The sequence below is a fragment of the Channa argus genome, chromosome 21, assembly GCF_033026475.1.
Source record: "Channa argus isolate prfri chromosome 21, Channa argus male v1.0, whole genome shotgun sequence".
In the NCBI taxonomy this organism is placed as follows: domain Eukaryota; kingdom Metazoa; phylum Chordata; class Actinopteri; order Anabantiformes; family Channidae; genus Channa; species Channa argus.
Window position 1 is genome coordinate 7944975 of NC_090217.1, and position 16880 is coordinate 7961854.

The 16880-nt window shown below is 42.3% G+C and overlaps 1 protein-coding gene across 9 annotated transcripts in view; it reads right to left on the bottom strand.

Moving 5' to 3' along the window:
* Positions 1–16358, bottom strand: part of pcloa (piccolo presynaptic cytomatrix protein a) — a 54582-nt gene extending 38224 nt beyond the window's left edge. For 4 of the 9 annotated variants that reach the window (XM_067490470.1, XM_067490464.1, XM_067490465.1 and 1 more), the window contains exons 1-3: positions 15852–16349; positions 12994–13915; positions 10828–11853 (exon numbers count right to left, since the gene is read on the bottom strand). In XM_067490470.1, the coding sequence (XP_067346571.1) occupies positions 10828–11853; positions 12994–13915; positions 15852–16063 (2160 nt within the window). In that variant the 5' untranslated portion in view covers positions 16064–16349. Of the gene's footprint in view, positions 1–10827; positions 11854–12993; positions 13916–15851 lie in introns of all 9 variants that reach the window. The other 5 variants (XM_067490467.1, XM_067490462.1, XR_010911997.1 and 2 more) reach the window with 4 other exon arrangements.
* Positions 16359–16880: the final 522 nt, after the last annotated feature.

The window sequence follows — 16880 nt, forward strand, 5'->3', positions numbered from 1 at the left end:
GCTCAAGAGAAGATCACACCCTGCATGGTAAGCCATGCAGCAGACAAGCCACTTCTCTCCAAGAAAGAGAGACAGCAGGAGGATAGAAGAAGACTGAGGGAATGTCAGAGCAGCAAAGAGGTAAATAATGCATGAGTCACAGTGTTTCAGTTCATGCCTAAACAGTAGACAGCCTACACCTTAGAGAGAATGGCACACCTTCATAAAAGCTCAGTGGCACATACTTCACTGTGAAGAGGCAGCATAAAATGTTTTGACAGGGCAAAGACTGCATTGTAGAATATAATTTCTGAAATTGTAAGTCTCAAAATGAAAGAAATTGTAATGGAAGAGATGACTTTGAAATCTGGAAGGACAGAAGGAAATAGACGCAAGGAGGTTTGCTGACACTGGTGAGATTCATTTGCCATTTGACAGAAATTCAGTTAATCCTCAGACCTGATGATGGACATAGCACAGATGCAAGTGTATTTGTGTGTGTGTGTGTGTGTGTGTGTGTGTGTGTGCGTGCGTGCGTGCGTGTGTGTGTGTGCCGTGTGCTATAAACATGAACCCTCCCGCCTGTCCCTCCTGGCAAGACTTGAGATGGGAGTTTCTTCAGCTTGATGGTTCTATCAGTTAAACCAGAGAGAGCAAGCACTGAGAGCCGGAAAGATGGCCGCTGATAGTAAATGCTGAAAACCCACTCAGTCAGACAGTCAGTTAGCCTCGGCCACTTCAGAGCCAGGCATTACTGATGTTATCGAAACACCATCCGAAATACTTTAAGCTCTTACTCACCTCTGAAAAATACCTGGTCAGTGTGTTCCCTATAGTTACAGTGCATCACTTTTGAATTTATTTTGAATCCATTTAACTCATTACAGCTAAGTGGTCGTCTCCACTGTATTTCCTACTGACATCCCTTAGAGCTATCAGCTTGAAATACCATCAAGTCATTAAGTGTTCTGGCTTCAAAAGCAACTTTAGTGGCTGTGTTCACACAGTTCTGAAATTAGTAAGTGTGTTCTCAGCAAACTGATAATTAATTCTCAATTAATTTTTCATTCATTGGTCAGGTGAAAAGTTCAAACTTGAATGAATCAGAAACCAGAATGCATCACCCAGGTGAGTTTTTCATCATTAGAGCAACAAGATGACATAATCGGAACTAAAGGATCCTCCAAGTGATGTCATCTGGAGGCATTTTTCAGCTAGAAGTAGAGAGATATTAAAATGTAGGGGAGTTCGTACCTAATTCCATCTGTCTAATAGCTATAAAGACATTTTATACAAAATCACAAATGTCAACTTCATTGTGCTGCAATAGGAAAAGGCAGAGGATCACTAATGTCTTTAGGATTGATTATTGAGGCACCATATGTGAATATTATAAACTTTCATGACAACACACCCAATATAAACAAACAAAGATGCTTCTTTGATGAGACAGGGATTTGACACAAAACAGGTGCATGGATCTCTGTTCTAAACTTCATCACAATACAAATACAAATATTGAATGAGAAATTTCTGTACGGACTAATGCCTGATCCACCAGATTAACAATCCTGTCCATAAAGTCACATGCACACATCATTTTCCCACCGCAGCTTGGAAATTAATGTGGCACGTCTGTGTCGTCTCTCTCTGTCTGCTGTGACGAGTTCTGCAAACAGCAGCACAGATGATTCATAAAAGCAGGGGAATCGCATGCTCAGATCTCCATGTTACAAGGATGTTTTTCTAACATCACTTAGATACCAAAGAACTGACACCCACAGAGATGAGTTTGTAAAAGTGTTGAAGACATACACATATTTCTTTCCAAGGCAAATAATACCTGGCAAGGAAATGGCAACCTACTTCGTTTCTATATGCCGTCTCAGACAACTACAACCACATACGTAACTAAGTGAACTAGGCTAGACTTTGTGTGAGTGCTGCAAACTTTCCATCTTCTTCAAACTTCACAGAGGACACAGAGGGAAGACAAACTGGCTACTTATGGAAACAGGACGAACTTCACCCGTGTTTGGTTATTTTTTCCAACTGGAATTTGGACCGTGCTGAAAGTTGGTGCAGCTCTTTGATTGAAGCAAGGTAGTATCCTACAAGGGTTTTAACCACCTAAATATAGACACAGCCTGGCACAGAATATATGAGAAGTAGAGGATCTAGAAGAGGGTGGGACAGATGGATAAAGACAGATGAAAGGATGTAGAAAGGGGCAGAGAGAGTGTGAGGATAAAAGGGAGGTGATAGTGTGTTGGAGGCTAGAGAAAGACAAGAACATGATGTGGAGAGAGAAGCTTTGGAAAACAAGGGAAAATCAGGAATAGAAAAGAGATAAGTAAACAATGGTAAACAAAAGACGGGGAAAACAGCGTGCTTTGGTCAGGGAAAGGGTGAAGCAGTGCAAGTGAAGAAGCTTAATGGTCACTGGAAGTGACTCAACACTGACTACTGCCAACAAGCTTAACATGATCACTGCAAATCAGTTGCTGCAAAGTTGGAGCAAGCTGCAGTTCACGATGGCCGATAGGAGTTTAGACTGAGAATTTAATTGAAATCGTTCGCCCTCATTTTCAATAGTTTAAATAGTTGCTCTGTGTTATTTTTAATGAGGGTTTCATTCACTTTCTGAGGTAACAAGTTCCACCTGACAAAACAAGGTTAATAAAGCACTTTAGTAGCGTAGGTGCTGGGCTAGTTCTTTCCTAGTCTTTTCGCTAAGCTAACAAGCAGCTTTGTGGAGCCTTATATTCAGTAGATAAATATAGTATCAACGTTTTCATGTTACTCTGCGCAACAATCATAGGTTTATTTTTGACCAGTTTCCAGTCTGTATATGCTGACATACACTGGCAATCCTTTATTAATAATACGACTGTTGAAAGGCTTGTGTCCTTTCTGGAGCACAATTCAAATCACCTTTCAGTGTGAAAGCTCTTGCTAAAATTAAAGTCTGGAAGTCACTGCCCTTTTCTCATTGATGAGCGTTGCTGAGTGGCCAACTTAATTATAATGCATTAGATTGTGCATACAACATCACAGCATCAGCTCCTTTGCATACCAAAAAGAAAAAGAAAAAAAAGAGAGAGAGCCTAAGTAAATAGCCCACAATTATAGATGTTCCCATTGCGGGTTCAGTGTGTTGCACAGAGTGCACCGTTGTGAATGAGATATGCATGTTTTGATACGATTCTCATTTGAAACAAAAATGCCACGTGAGTGATGATGACCCTAAGGTTGCAGAACTGGGCTTTCAACCAGGCGAGTGTTGGCTTCAGGACCAAAATAAACAGCTTATCAGAGCTGAGAAGACACATAAATCAAATGCTGTGGTCAAAAAGTCTCTGAGAAAAGTACCATTAACCCTTAGATGCCTAGTGACCAGTACTGGGATTATACTGGCTACATTGTTGAAAGTTACTCCCTAATATGTGTAACTGAATGAGAGTGAAACGTGAGAGCAAACGTTTTAAGAAAACTTTCCCTAGACAATCAAGAGATTGAAGGAATTTTACATATCCAATTCTTTATAGAGATCTTTTACTCGATTAACACCTGACAAGATACAAAAAAAAGCACTTGAGCATTTCTATTTCTCTCTTGAGAAGATTATGTCACTACTCCTCAGTCAGTAAGAAGTGTGAGATAGGGACAAGGACTATATATATTCTGAGCCCAGGGATTAAGGAGAGAGACGTTTGTTTCAGGGCATTTTCTCTCTGCATCTGTGTTTGTTTGTCTAAAACACTCAAAGATTTTAAGATGGTTTTCTTTCTTCTGTCCATGCCTATGAAGTATCTTATTTAAAAAACAAAAAACAACTCTTGGCCCCGGCTTCTACCCCCTTAGCCAGCTACAACATATCATATATCCCACAGTATATCGCTGAAGACTCTTAAGTCATCCATGTTTGGTTACCCGAAGATTGAATCATGTCAAGTGGACTTCTTTCTTCTGGGGTAGATCACACAATGGAAACTTTTATATTAGAGCTATTCATGAAAGTAAACATATGCATATTTAGTCTGGGTGGCTAAAATAGGATTATAACCTACAAATAAAGCCTTCAAACCCTTTAATCCTAGCTGCTTATACAAAAACATGACTACATATATTGTGAGGCTTTTGAGAGCCACCAAATCTGCAGCACTGTGTATTTATTTATTTTTTGCTTTGTAGCCTGCAACTTTACATAACAGTTCTCACATTAACTTCATTTTAAGGTGTGCGTAGTTGCATAGTCTGCTGATAAATGTGTTAATGTCCTTATCAGAGCAGGTGGACACAGGAAATGTGCAGAGGCAATAGACAAAAGAAAAGAAAAAAAGCAAGGGGGGGGTAAGAAGGTTCCCACCCACCTCTCTACTCAGTGTAACAATTACATTTGGTTGAAATGGGCCCTGGATAACAACAACCCTCATAACACTGAGAGCACACACACAAACAATGCAGTTCATATTATATACAAATCAGAATATATAAGTAGATATAAAATATGATGTAAGAGAAAATGGACAAATTGCTCATATAAAGCACACGTCAGCATATTATTATTAGGTTAGAATATATGATTTTCGTCGAGTGTTATTCTAATATTTCATTTTATTTGATATGAAAAAAACTTTCTAAATAGCTGCTCACAAAGCAACTATGTTCTTTTAATAGTAATACATAGATTTATTAGCAGTTTGCAAAGATCACAGTCAGAAACAGGTAGTTTGTCACAACTGCAATGAGACAGTTACACACACAAACACACACGCGGGCACACGCTTATATTTTCTCTCACACAGGGCATCAGAGAGTACTGCAAATTACGTGGCCGTAGCTCAGTTGGTGAGGCAGTGGTCCACAGACCACAGGGTCAGTGGTTCAATTTCCGGAGCCTCCCAGCAACATATCGAAGTGTCCTTGAGCAAGAGACTGAACCCAAAGTTGCTCCCCAAGTGTGCACCTTTTAAAAATGTTTAAAAAGTGAAAAATGAAAATATTTCAAACATGAAATCAGTCTTGTGTGGACGAAAATATAATACTAATGATTACTTTTAACCAAAATGAAAAAAGTGGCATAAAAATAATAACATAATTCTAACATGGGTCATTTTTGACCCACTTATGGTGGAGTGAAGGGTCCAGTCACTCGAGGGCTAATGTGGAAATAAGATCATTTTGTGGTTATTTGTATTGCAATACAGACGCAGCATGTTGTGATTTACAGAAGAATCTCTACATTTTCAATTTACAAGGAACATTTCAACTGTAAAAATAAGTGACAGCTGAGGGATGATTCACGCTCACTTCAACAAAGTAACAGCTACACAGATCCACTACAAAGCTGATTTAAGATGACCCCCTATACTACAACAATACAGTATCTTGTATAATGTTACAATTCTTGTTTCATCTGATCTTTCTGCTTGACAGTAAACTCTGCCTATAGCTAATTTCATTGTGACTCACATGCGTGATTCACGAGTGCAAAAACGCACCACAAAATCAGGTTGTCATGGTTGTGCACTGCTTAAGGCAGCATGGGATTGCACCCTTCTCCTTTGTGATGCCTTCGCTTCTGTTAGATTGGCTTCTATCGCTATCATCTCTCTTGTCTCTTTTTCATTAGAAGATATATTGGACTCTGGCTGTTTTTCCGGCTGGATCATACGCGAGTGTATCTGCTCATTTCACAGCCTACTGTTTAATTGTGAACAAACATAGAGGTTTCACAGCTTCTTTCAGTTTCGTTACCCTTTTCCTATATTCTCCAATGAATATGAAAGGTACTACTTTAAATGTGGGGGAAAGATAAGCCACTTGCCTCTGAGGTTTTTAATGGATGAAAATGTTTTTTGGAGGTGAACCCCTTCCTAATCCAGGCACTGCTGCTAGCATCACCTACTGAATATCATGTTTTAGGGGGAGGTCAGAATCACGTACACACTGCATCCTTAAAGTCAACTTGCTTTTGCAGCTCACATCTTAAACTCTCCTGTAAGTACAGTAGAGTGTGCGTTGCAGGAGGGAGCAGCAGACAGTCAGGATGTAAGTACAACCATTGTACAGGCCAGTGTCTGTGTGTCGCTGCCTCTTTCTCCTTGCCTCTTTTTTTTGTCTTACTAGGACTCACTGCTGGCACACAAGACGTCTTGGCTTCGTTCCCCTCTTTCCTTGGCACTAAATGCACTGTGGCTAAAATGTAGCCCTTGCTAAGCATGCAAGCATTAGTAAATTAGTAAGGGGATAATTGGAAATCATTCTGGAGTATAGACGGAGGAGAATCTGTAGAAAAAAACAAAACAAAAGAGAGCTCGCGGTGCCTGAGGACAGTTTATTTCAATCATATCAATTTCTAAAACAATAATGAACCACTTGTCATTACGACATAGTCCTAGACCTGGTAAATATGACAAGTAAGACAAGAAGGATTTGGCCTATGTATAAAATAGCTTAGACACAACATATGCATAGTTGCAGTATTTACGCTGCCAAATTAGCTAAATTGCCTCTCCAGACAGAAAGACATATTTTTTTCCGGCGCACTGCACACACATACACACAAAAAACACTGCAGTGTCTAAAAATACCGTTTATTTAAGCCTTCCAGGGTGACGACGTGGGGGACTTGGTTTTTGCAGCACAAAGACCCTTTTAAAGAAGGGAATATGACAAGGGAACACAAAGAGCTATAAAAAAGAGAGAAAGTTAGAGAGGGAGCGAGAAAGAGGGAGAGTGCTTGTGTTCCCCCCTTTGTGGCTCTCTTTTTTTCGCATGTGACTATTTTTATATACGTCAGTCTCCTGGGCCAGTGCTGTGAGGGAGCTGTGAGGTAAGTGGACTGCATGGAGGTCTTAGGGGTTTTACGCAAGTTAAATATAAACATGAATTAAGTTTTATACACAGCATACGTCAATAAATTCTATATTTGTATGTATGACCATTGACAAAATATTTCTCTTTCAGCTCAGACTCAGGAGGATTCAGAATCTGGTAGGTGGTGTGTGGGCAAGACCATAGAATAACAACGAGCAGGGAGGACACAGGAAACATGCCATGAGTGCGTGTAAGCACATCAGACCTCTGAGGTGTGAGGATGTAGGACATGAGCCTACCAAAAAAAAACCATTACTCCCAAGTAAATTAGCTTTTAACAGTCACTGCAACCCGTGCAGCCTTTCAAATGTCCTGTCATCATCAAGAGTGACTATGAGATGCTGTTATGGACAGACTTGTTGTAAGCTAACATTACCAGCTACGGATGGTAACTTCGTGGTTATTACACGCACATGAGTGTTGTTACAGTCTCTTATCATGTGAGTTTCAAGTGAGAAGACATATTGGAAATTATCCCAAACTATTACACTGCTCTATTAAATAAAACAGCTTTTTGTGCATTCGCATTCCCCCTTTTAGCATTCTCCTGTTTAACAGCTATTGAGATTTATCTAAATTTCTCAAATCGTGGACCAAAGTTGGAGATTTAAGACCTTTGTTTTTTCATTTGATTTTAATAAGTAAAATAATGAAGGAGCTTTGGAACAAAGGATTTCAAGGTTCTCCCTTAGCCACAGCCTTACAGTGTTTAATAATTAAAGCCTGAGAGACCATTTGATATATTACACAATCTTCTGGTGGGTAAAATACCTTGTCAGCTTTGTAGACACAGTAATGTAGCAAATCAAAAGCTGAATAAACCTCCGATCAATGAGTTTAAGTAAATACACTAATATAAAAATACAGTACGCATTTAATATAGTAAACCTTAAAAGGTGGGTAAACATGAGTGCATCACAGCATTAATGTGATGCATAAAGTATTATTTTATTCTATTCTATTCCAGTTATTTAGGCCTCATCCTCCACGGTATTACACAGGTTTTAAATTGTTAGTGGGCTTCAAAATGGTCAAAAATTCAGTGGATTTAACTCGATACTATATAACATTACGTCTTGTCAGATATGTGAGACCAAGCTGTTTTCGGTTAAAGTAGGTGATACAGTATGTAGCTCAGAGCACCTCTCTCATAGCTTGATTCTTTGATTTATGCCTGTTAGCAAAGTGATGCCTCCCCCATTTTACACAAGACTTCTCTGCCGAGCACACTCATTACTGATAAGGGCAACATGACATGGAGTCTGAGCTACTGTAGACACAGGAGCACATTTGCAGACGTTCCCTACATCAAAATGCAGTGACAGTGAGAAAAGCAGAGGGATAGCGCCGCTAGGAAAGGGACTGACACAAAGAAAATACTGTGTTTTAGGTTGCAAAATAAAGGCAATAAACTAAAACAAGGAAAAGCAAGAGACAATGACGGAGTTCTGTGATGAAAAGGAAGAATAAGAGTTCAACTATTAAGGTGCTTTTCCTTCTGGGGTGCCTTTTTTTACAAGGGATTGTGATGGGGATTAGGCACAGGCACCTGGGTCTAGGCTCAAACCTCGATAGAAATGACAGGCTTTTACTGTTGCCCTTTAAATCCTTTTAGGAAACACAGATTACACCTGCACACGTGTTAACACACACAGTATGCACGAAGGAGCTTTTAGCTGAACAGACCCAACAACCCCGAAATTCTCACGTGTACACCGACATGTTGTGGTGGTAAAAGGTCATTCGAACAGGCAGCACACCTACAGCATGTGAGCTTCCAACACAAAGTCCAGTTAGCATGCTCGCAACTCAACAATCCTGAAAGCAAAACATCCTGTTCAGTCCGCCCTCCCCCACCACACACATTCATGTCCACACACTGTGACCCACTCACATGCGTCAGCAAACGATCCCTTGCTGACAGTCGACATTACGACAGCGAGTGACACTGAAGTGGGGCACAGCACGTAGGGGGTAAATGACTCAGCCAAGGTGTTTTGTATATTCCATAAGGTGCTGCTGTTTTACAAAGTAACTTATCTTATTCACTAAATCAGTAAACAGCTTTAGTCCTGCATGAATCAAAATTGATTCCTCATGCTTGTACTTCCATCTTGATGATTCTATTGACCAGAACAAAACTGTGACTATTCTGGCCTGAAGACAAGGTGGCGTTGAAAGGACTAATCTATATCTAATTAGACTAACAGTGGCTGGGATATCCATCTCTCCAGCATAATTACATTTTCCCCATGCTTACCCTCAATTAAGCGTTTGTAAGCATGTAGTTAGCTGCAGAAAAGGACAACAATCCTAGAATTTAAAGAACTTCAATCTGTAATGGTCCTGTTTTTTGGTCATATTTCAAATGAATCAAAATGGATATAATCCCTCCACTGAGTGACATGTTTCTTCATTCCAAAAGTCACTTGCACTGGAGATGTTACACATGGACAGAGGACGGACAATGCAGGGGCATGTTGGGCAAAGGTTTGTTAAAAATACAAGGCCTCAAGACTCTGAATGAAGAAAATTCAGAGTCGTATGAAGAAAATGAAGAAAAATGCCACACAGTGAAGCAGTGTGTCTGGCTGGTGTGTTTTCATTGTTGTTGGACAACAACACAGGTATATGACACAGGCGAACAAGCTAATCGAGGGTGCAGACTGACATCTAAACATGAGCAGACAAGGTCAATGTCGAGTGAAGCGTCTGTACTGTGTGGAGATTATGGCAAATTATGGAAAATTACTGGAAGTATTTCTTAATTTGCTCCTGGAAAACAATATTCCAAACAATTTCCATTGGCAATGTAGCAGACAGATTTCAGAGGACACATTCCCAGCTTAGTTCCACATGCTGTTACAGAGGACACTTTGAAGAGCCAGAAATACACAGCAGATTACAAGAGGTGCACTAAAAAAAAAAACAGCCTACAAAGTAGTTAACACGTGAAACCAGGATCGAGCTGCTGGCTGGTAAACACACAACCCTGGACCCTGAATCGCATCAACATGTCAGGGGGATGCGACCAACCATCCTACTGGCAATAAACGTGTGGGACTTTTACTGATACCTCACATAGAATATTAGGTGGGTGAAGCATATGTGAATATGTTAAGCCTGCACACTGAGACTCCACTAGACGGAAAGCACTTTTTGGCCTCTATTCCCATAATATACTTGATCGTATGCCATAGAGAACCATCTGTTCTGTTCGGTCTCGTGATGTTGCTTCCATATGAGCCACCACACCATAACAACACTAAGAAACCAGACTCTACACCTATAAGCAGGCCAAAAGTGTTTTGGTTCCACGTCATCATCAGGCAAAAAAAGACGGGAACGGTCACGTATACATACCGTACACGCACGAGCAAACGTTTGCACTTTTTAAAATGAGCGTGCATCCGCTTTCAGAAGAATGAAACCCAGGCTATAGGATGATCACACACTCACACGCGTGGTACGCTCACATGCACACAGTATTCAGTGTCAGAGTCAAGCGTCGATTGGTTGAAGTGCTCTTCCATGATGAGACATCCATTTAAACAGCCTAATTTATCTTCACATTTTTAGCTGCCCTCTCTACTGCAGAAAGCATGACAGCGATGAGAATGGCATTTAACATGCAGTGTAATTGACCACATCCATTCATTCAGTGGTCAGACACGTGCAGATGTCATTATAGTGTCAATTTGGGGTAAACTAATGTACTCAGCACAACTAATAATATATTATGCTCCATTCAGAGGACTTTCCTAGATGCTTGTGGGGAAAAAAAAACAAAAAACTGCCACTCCTGACGGTGTCTCTACAGTGACCTATTTCAATAAAACATCTAGAGGATGTTTGTGTTCTATTTATACACGACCGAATGCATAAATTACTGCTAGTTGCTGTTTGTTACAAGCACAGGAAGCTGTGGGGCCTAAGAAAACTGCACCAATAATCAGGTTTTCTTACCTCTCCTAAGTGGGGAGTAGGATTGAAACCACATTGATTGCACACTGTCTTCTTGCACTCAGTGCAAAGGCTGTAGTTGGGTGTGTCTGACAATCCAACATTCAGCTCCACATTACAAAGAGGGCAGCTTTCCTTGGTTTTTAAGGCAGGTGCTGGTTCTGCTGCCAAGGCCGTCTCTTTCGCTGAAATTGTTCTCAGGGGTTTCTTGGACTTAGCTGGTGGGGTGTCAGGAGCAGAGTCTGAATCAGGAGGGGACCCAGGTGGAGAAAAGGGGGAGTCAGGTGGTGAGCCAGGACCTGAGTCTGGAGGAGAACCTGGTCCAGAGTCAGCAGGGGAATCTGGCGGCGACCCATTTGGAGAGTTTGCTGCCTTTGCCTCCTCCCCAGAGACAAGATTAGTGGCGGAACTCAAGAGGGACGAGCCAAAGCTGAACATCTGAGAAGCAGTAGTGGGAGGTTTTGCTGATTCTGTCAACCCCCCAAAACCTCCAAACAACTTTCCAGCCACTGACTCCTCCTGCTTTGGTGCAGCCTGTGCTTGAGGCTTTGAGGATTCCATCAAACCGCCTAAGCCCCCGAACAGTTTACCTGTCACGGTCTCCGCAGTTTGTGAAGCAGCAGAAGGAGGTTTGGGTGCATCTGTGAGGCCCCCCAAACTGATACCTCCTAACCCCCCAAAGAAGCTGGATTCCTGCTTGGCTTTAGCTGGAGATGGCTGGGGACTGGACTTCTGCTGAATGGGACGACCTGTCTTGGGGTCAATTTTGGGGGACCCTCCCACTGAGGAGCCTGGAGAAAGGGGTCCTGGAGACGTAGGACCTGGGGATTTCTGCCTGGGTGTTGTTGGCGGTGTCAACCCTTGGTCAGTGGTACTCTGCTGCTTTATCAACAGCTTGCCAGGCTTGCCAGGTGCCTGTCTCTGTGGCGATGGTGGGGCCGAGCCTTGCTTGGGCTTTGTCATGCCAGGGGGGTCCATACCTCCCATAGCTCTCTGCATCTGGCAGTTCAGACACAGCCACTCTTTACCCTGTGAATTAAACAAATTATACTGTAAGCAAACATCGATTGCATGTATTACATCAGTATATAAAAAGGCAGACATGAGCAAGTAAACCTTTAAACCTTCTTTCTGTTTAGTGTAAAACAAAAACTAATTCAGAGGCTTTTTTATTATCTGATGTTTTAAATTATGTATGTGTTTTTGCACAACATTAAAAAATGTAAACTACAACTAAAAACAGACTTTGCTTTAGTCAACATTTTTTATTAAATGCTTGTTTCTAATTAGAATATAAGAAAACATTCAAAATCGACTCCCTGAATTGATCAGTTTGACACTCAACTGACTCCAAGTTTAAACTGCAGACTAACAAATCCTACTTGAAGCTCAAGTTGAATGAACTAGCCATTATGCAGTGGTGTAGTTACTACCCGCCAGTGTTTATTGTCTCTGTGTGTGTGTGTGTGTGTGTGTGTGTGTGTGTGTGTGTGTGTGTCTGCGTGTGTGTGAGATAGAGAGAGGGAGAGAAATGAGTGTCTTCACTGGCTGCCACAGTATCTTCCTGTGGCCATGACATGAGTCACCTTGATCAACATTCCCTGGGTCCATATGGTCACTCTGTTCCTCAAATCGTGGACCACTCTTATGAGATGCACTCCCTTTGCCAGACTTTGCCAGAGTAGCAGTATGCTACTAACAGGCTTCAGTTAGATTCAACTACACTGGAACAAAGGTGCCTAACAAATAATTTGGTTTATTATTGCATGTTGCACACCTACATTTTTTTTAGTTTATGTAATTAATGAATATTACATTATTGGGTAATGGCGTGAATTGGTTTTTATAATTACATTTTTGCAGTGTAATGCAGATTGAGAAAACCGACTAAATAATTTCACATTTCACACACAGAAAATTTAATAATCTGTGACCTTTTCCACCTTCTGCCATCCATAACACGGACTGTCTTGTGTGATTGGAAAAAAGCCAGTGCACCCAGCAATAGACGAATAGTGTTTGACCACATATTTATCATACAGACAACTGAGAGTGAGACTTACATCTGTGTAACATGTGACCTTTTGGAAGTCATTTTTAAATATACTGCATAAAATATAGTGTTATACTATGTAAAACTAAAGAAAAAGGAGGTAATCGCTCTCTTACCGCTGAGTCTGGGGGGCTGAACCCACAGAGGCTGCAGACCTGGTTCTTACACTCAGTGCAGTTATTGTAATTAGGCGGATCCTTAGACCCAGTGTTCAGCTGGGTTGTTTTACACAACGGGCAGAGTCCACCTCCAAGTTTAACAGACCCTTGGCCAGGAGGCCCTGCATTTTTAGCTTGCTCCCCTGGACGAGACCCAGGGCCAGGTGGTCCTTGTTGCTTGGGTCCAGGCTGCTGCATGGGGCCACCTTTTTGCAGGGGAGGGCCACCCTGTTTGGCACCTGGACCTGATGGTTCTTGACCTTGTGGTCCCTGACCTTGCCTGGGGGCCTGCCCAGGGGGTCCTTGGCCTGGAGGACCTTGACCCGATTTGGCCCCTTGGCCTGGGGGTCCCTGACTTTGCCTGGGTCCCTGACCAGGGGGTCCCTGTCCTGCCTTTGGCCCCTGTCCAGGTATTCCCTGGCCCTGCTTCTGTGGCCCTCCTTGTTGTGGTCCCTTTGGACCTGGCCCTTGCTGAGGACCCCTCCCTTGTGGCTTCCCTCTCTGCTTGGAGTCAGGTGCTGCAGGTGCATCTCCTTCCTCCTCATCCCCAAACAGTCCAAACTTGGGAATGTTGACGGCATCCCCCATGGAGGATATAGATGAGGAGACAGAGGATGTCATAGATGACACAGCACTTAGGGGGTTGGCCCCACTCAGGAAGCTGGAGCCAAACATGCCTGACGACTTAGTGTCTGGGTCTTTTGGCTCCTGCCGGAATCTGGATTCGAATAGGCTGAGAGATGAAGGGCTGCGCCCGGGTGTGGGCTTGCCAGTGGGACCCTGGTTGAAGGCGTCTACAGTTCGACTCTTACTGAGACCTGGTGGGCCCCTGGAGGGCCCTACTTGCTGGGATCGTTGTTGGGCATCAGATTCTGAAGGTCTGGAAAAGACACAAATAAAACATTTTGCTTAGCACAACTGTTATGGCTATTGTTCAGTTGTGTTTAAATTGGAAAATAGGACCACACCACTTTTCAAGTGCCACCAGTGGCAAAATAATAACAGACCTTAGATCTGCAAAGTTTTAAAATATTTATTTGATCCTTTATCTGCCTTATCTGTTAATTCATTACGATTGTGAATATATCTAGAATTCAGCTACAATGAAACCCAGGAAGACTATAATGAAAACAAATGAAAACAAATTAACCACAGCGACATCAAAATGACATCCAAATTGCTTAGTATCTACTCGTCTCTTCTTTTTATCGCTTTTAAAATAGGATGTTGCAAGTAACATTTATATGGGCTGCACACTAATGCTTGTTTGTCTTTTCTAACATCATGTTTGCATGTAACTATTATTTTTCAACAAATGTGTAAATACTCAGTGAGAAAGCTCCACTTTCGACACTAATATAAGTTAACACTAAAGCAGTAGCTCTCAGCCCCTTTCAGCATATGAGGGAACACAAAATGTGGAGCTAGCAGCCCTGGGGTGCAGCTGACAGGAAAGTGAATTCTACTGAGGGAAAGAGAGGGAAATGCTATGCTCCATGGGGGTAAGCTGAGATGTCTTTGTTAATTCAGACTGAGGGGCAACATAAACAACCCACTCACGCTGCCAGGCACAACCGTAAAAGTCAATGGGATCCTTTGACAAATGCATGTGTAGACTAATGGACTGGTCGTACTGTATATGCTTTTGTTTATGTATTAGGATGTGTGCGCAACAGAGTGCTGGTTCCATGAGCGGCTGTTTGAAAGTCGACTGTTATGTCTGAGATCAATTAGTTTAAAGCTGTAATGAATACATCTGATTATTTTTTTTTTAAATGAGCAATGAGTAACACATGACTTTACGGAGTGCGAGCCTGGTAAACATTAGGAGTAGTGGTGCAATGCCCAGCGTTGTCCAATCCACTACAGTTTGTTTCAGCACCAAGGACAGCAACCAGGCTCCCATCCAGGATGTCTCCACACCAGGACATGAAATCCATCTTTTAAATGAAAAACTCTGATATACCATAAAGCGTGGAACCTCTCTGGGTGATGACATTTACACTGCTGCTCTAATTTTAGACATGTTAATATTAATGTACCCCTCCCCCCCCCTCCAGCTCGAGTATAAATAACCATTCTCCCCCAATTGGAGCCAATTAGCAGCACCACGCATTATACTGTTCTACTTAAAGCCACTGTAACATTTTTTCCCACACAACTGATTAAATCCAATTTTAAGAAATTCTGAGAAATTTCCAGTGGATACACAGGTGGCAAATTTGTTTTACTGGGTGATAAGGTGTCGTTCTTGGTGAAAACATAACACACACGCACAGGGCACGACAGATTTTCTTACCCAGCAGGCATTTCGGAAATTTCGCACAAATAGGCTACTGGAGGTGTGTCTCTTACTCTGTGATCTCTCACACACACACAAACACTGGCTCAAGAATCCAAGACCAATTTAAACTAATTTTTGAGAGACAAATAAACACCGTTTGCAGAGCAGTGATGGAAGAACCTTGTGCATCCATGTAAAAATAGCTGATAAATGACATTCAAATGCGCCAGCTTCTCAACAGAACATGCCCAGCTATTATCATGGCTAATGTGCTGTTGAGAAGAAGAGAAATATCTCTCAGATCATCAAATGTTTTTTTATACTGAGCTCTTTGAAGGAAATTATTTCTTGGTACGGCTGGAAAGGTTCAAATGGGCGTGATCAGGCTCTCTCAGCATCTTAGACGCTTTCCAAATGATGCTGCACACAAACGCAACACCTCCACTCGTTCCTCCCGCACTTCTCATCGCCTGCTCGGTGTGGACGTCTAAAGTGAATTTTAAAAATAAAATATTCTGGTAAAAAGCCCTGCCTTCGTGCAGCTGCTGCGCCTCCGGGCTGCCTGCTTTGCGCCCTTGACATCGCCGCGGCGAGCTGGTTTCTCTCCTCCACGCTGAGTTCGCTCAGGTTGACCGGAGTCCCATCGGCGACACGGACAAAGCCGCCCTTCCCGTCAGGTGCCAGACCCTCCGGTAGCCCAGACGGCGGCCCTTCGCCTCCTTCCAGGCTCGCTTCGTTCCCCATGATGGGCCCCTCCCGTCCCCTGTATTCGGATCAACGCACGATCCGAGCTCTCTTCGCCTGTTTATCTCCAAAATGCGCAGCGTAGACGGTTTTCCTCGGTGCCTCGGAGCATTTCATATGCTTTACTTTGACGGTTTACTTTCCTTCCCTGTCTCGTCCTCCCATCTCTCCCGTTTTTCTGTTTCTCGCATCTCTGCAGTGATACACCACAGTTACCACAATTTTCTGTGAGGGGGTCTGTGTTTTACTACATGTAATCCCCACATAGCCACCGAATGTGGTTTCCGGTAGATTTTACAAAATAAATTCCTAATTAGCTTGTATTAATGTAGTGATACTACACTCGTAGCTAGGCAACATTGAGTAATAGGGAACCTGCGAATAAAATACAAATTTAAGACGCCTTTTTCCATGTAAATTCACTGTTAAAGAATAGTCGACTAACCTAATCTAGGCTGCACTAAATGAATTTGGACGTTGTTTATGATTTTGCTCCGCCACACTGGGACTTTAGAATTTTAAGACTTTTATACTGAAGCCTAAATCAGATCACTTCCGTTCTTTTCTATGTCACACTTGTTACCTTTACGCAGATTCTCCCACAGCCTCCGCGCTCACGCCTCTACTGCGCATGCTCAGCCACTGACAGGTGATCAGAAGACATAAGTGGAGGAAATTGTTTTTTTAAAGGGGACAAACTCAACTAAACGTGTCTGATTGGATTGTTTAAAAGAGTCAATGCTGAGCAAAACACAGTGGACAGCGGTGGTGGATCTTTTTTGTCCTTATTCCGATTGTAAAGTGCAAAAACCCAACG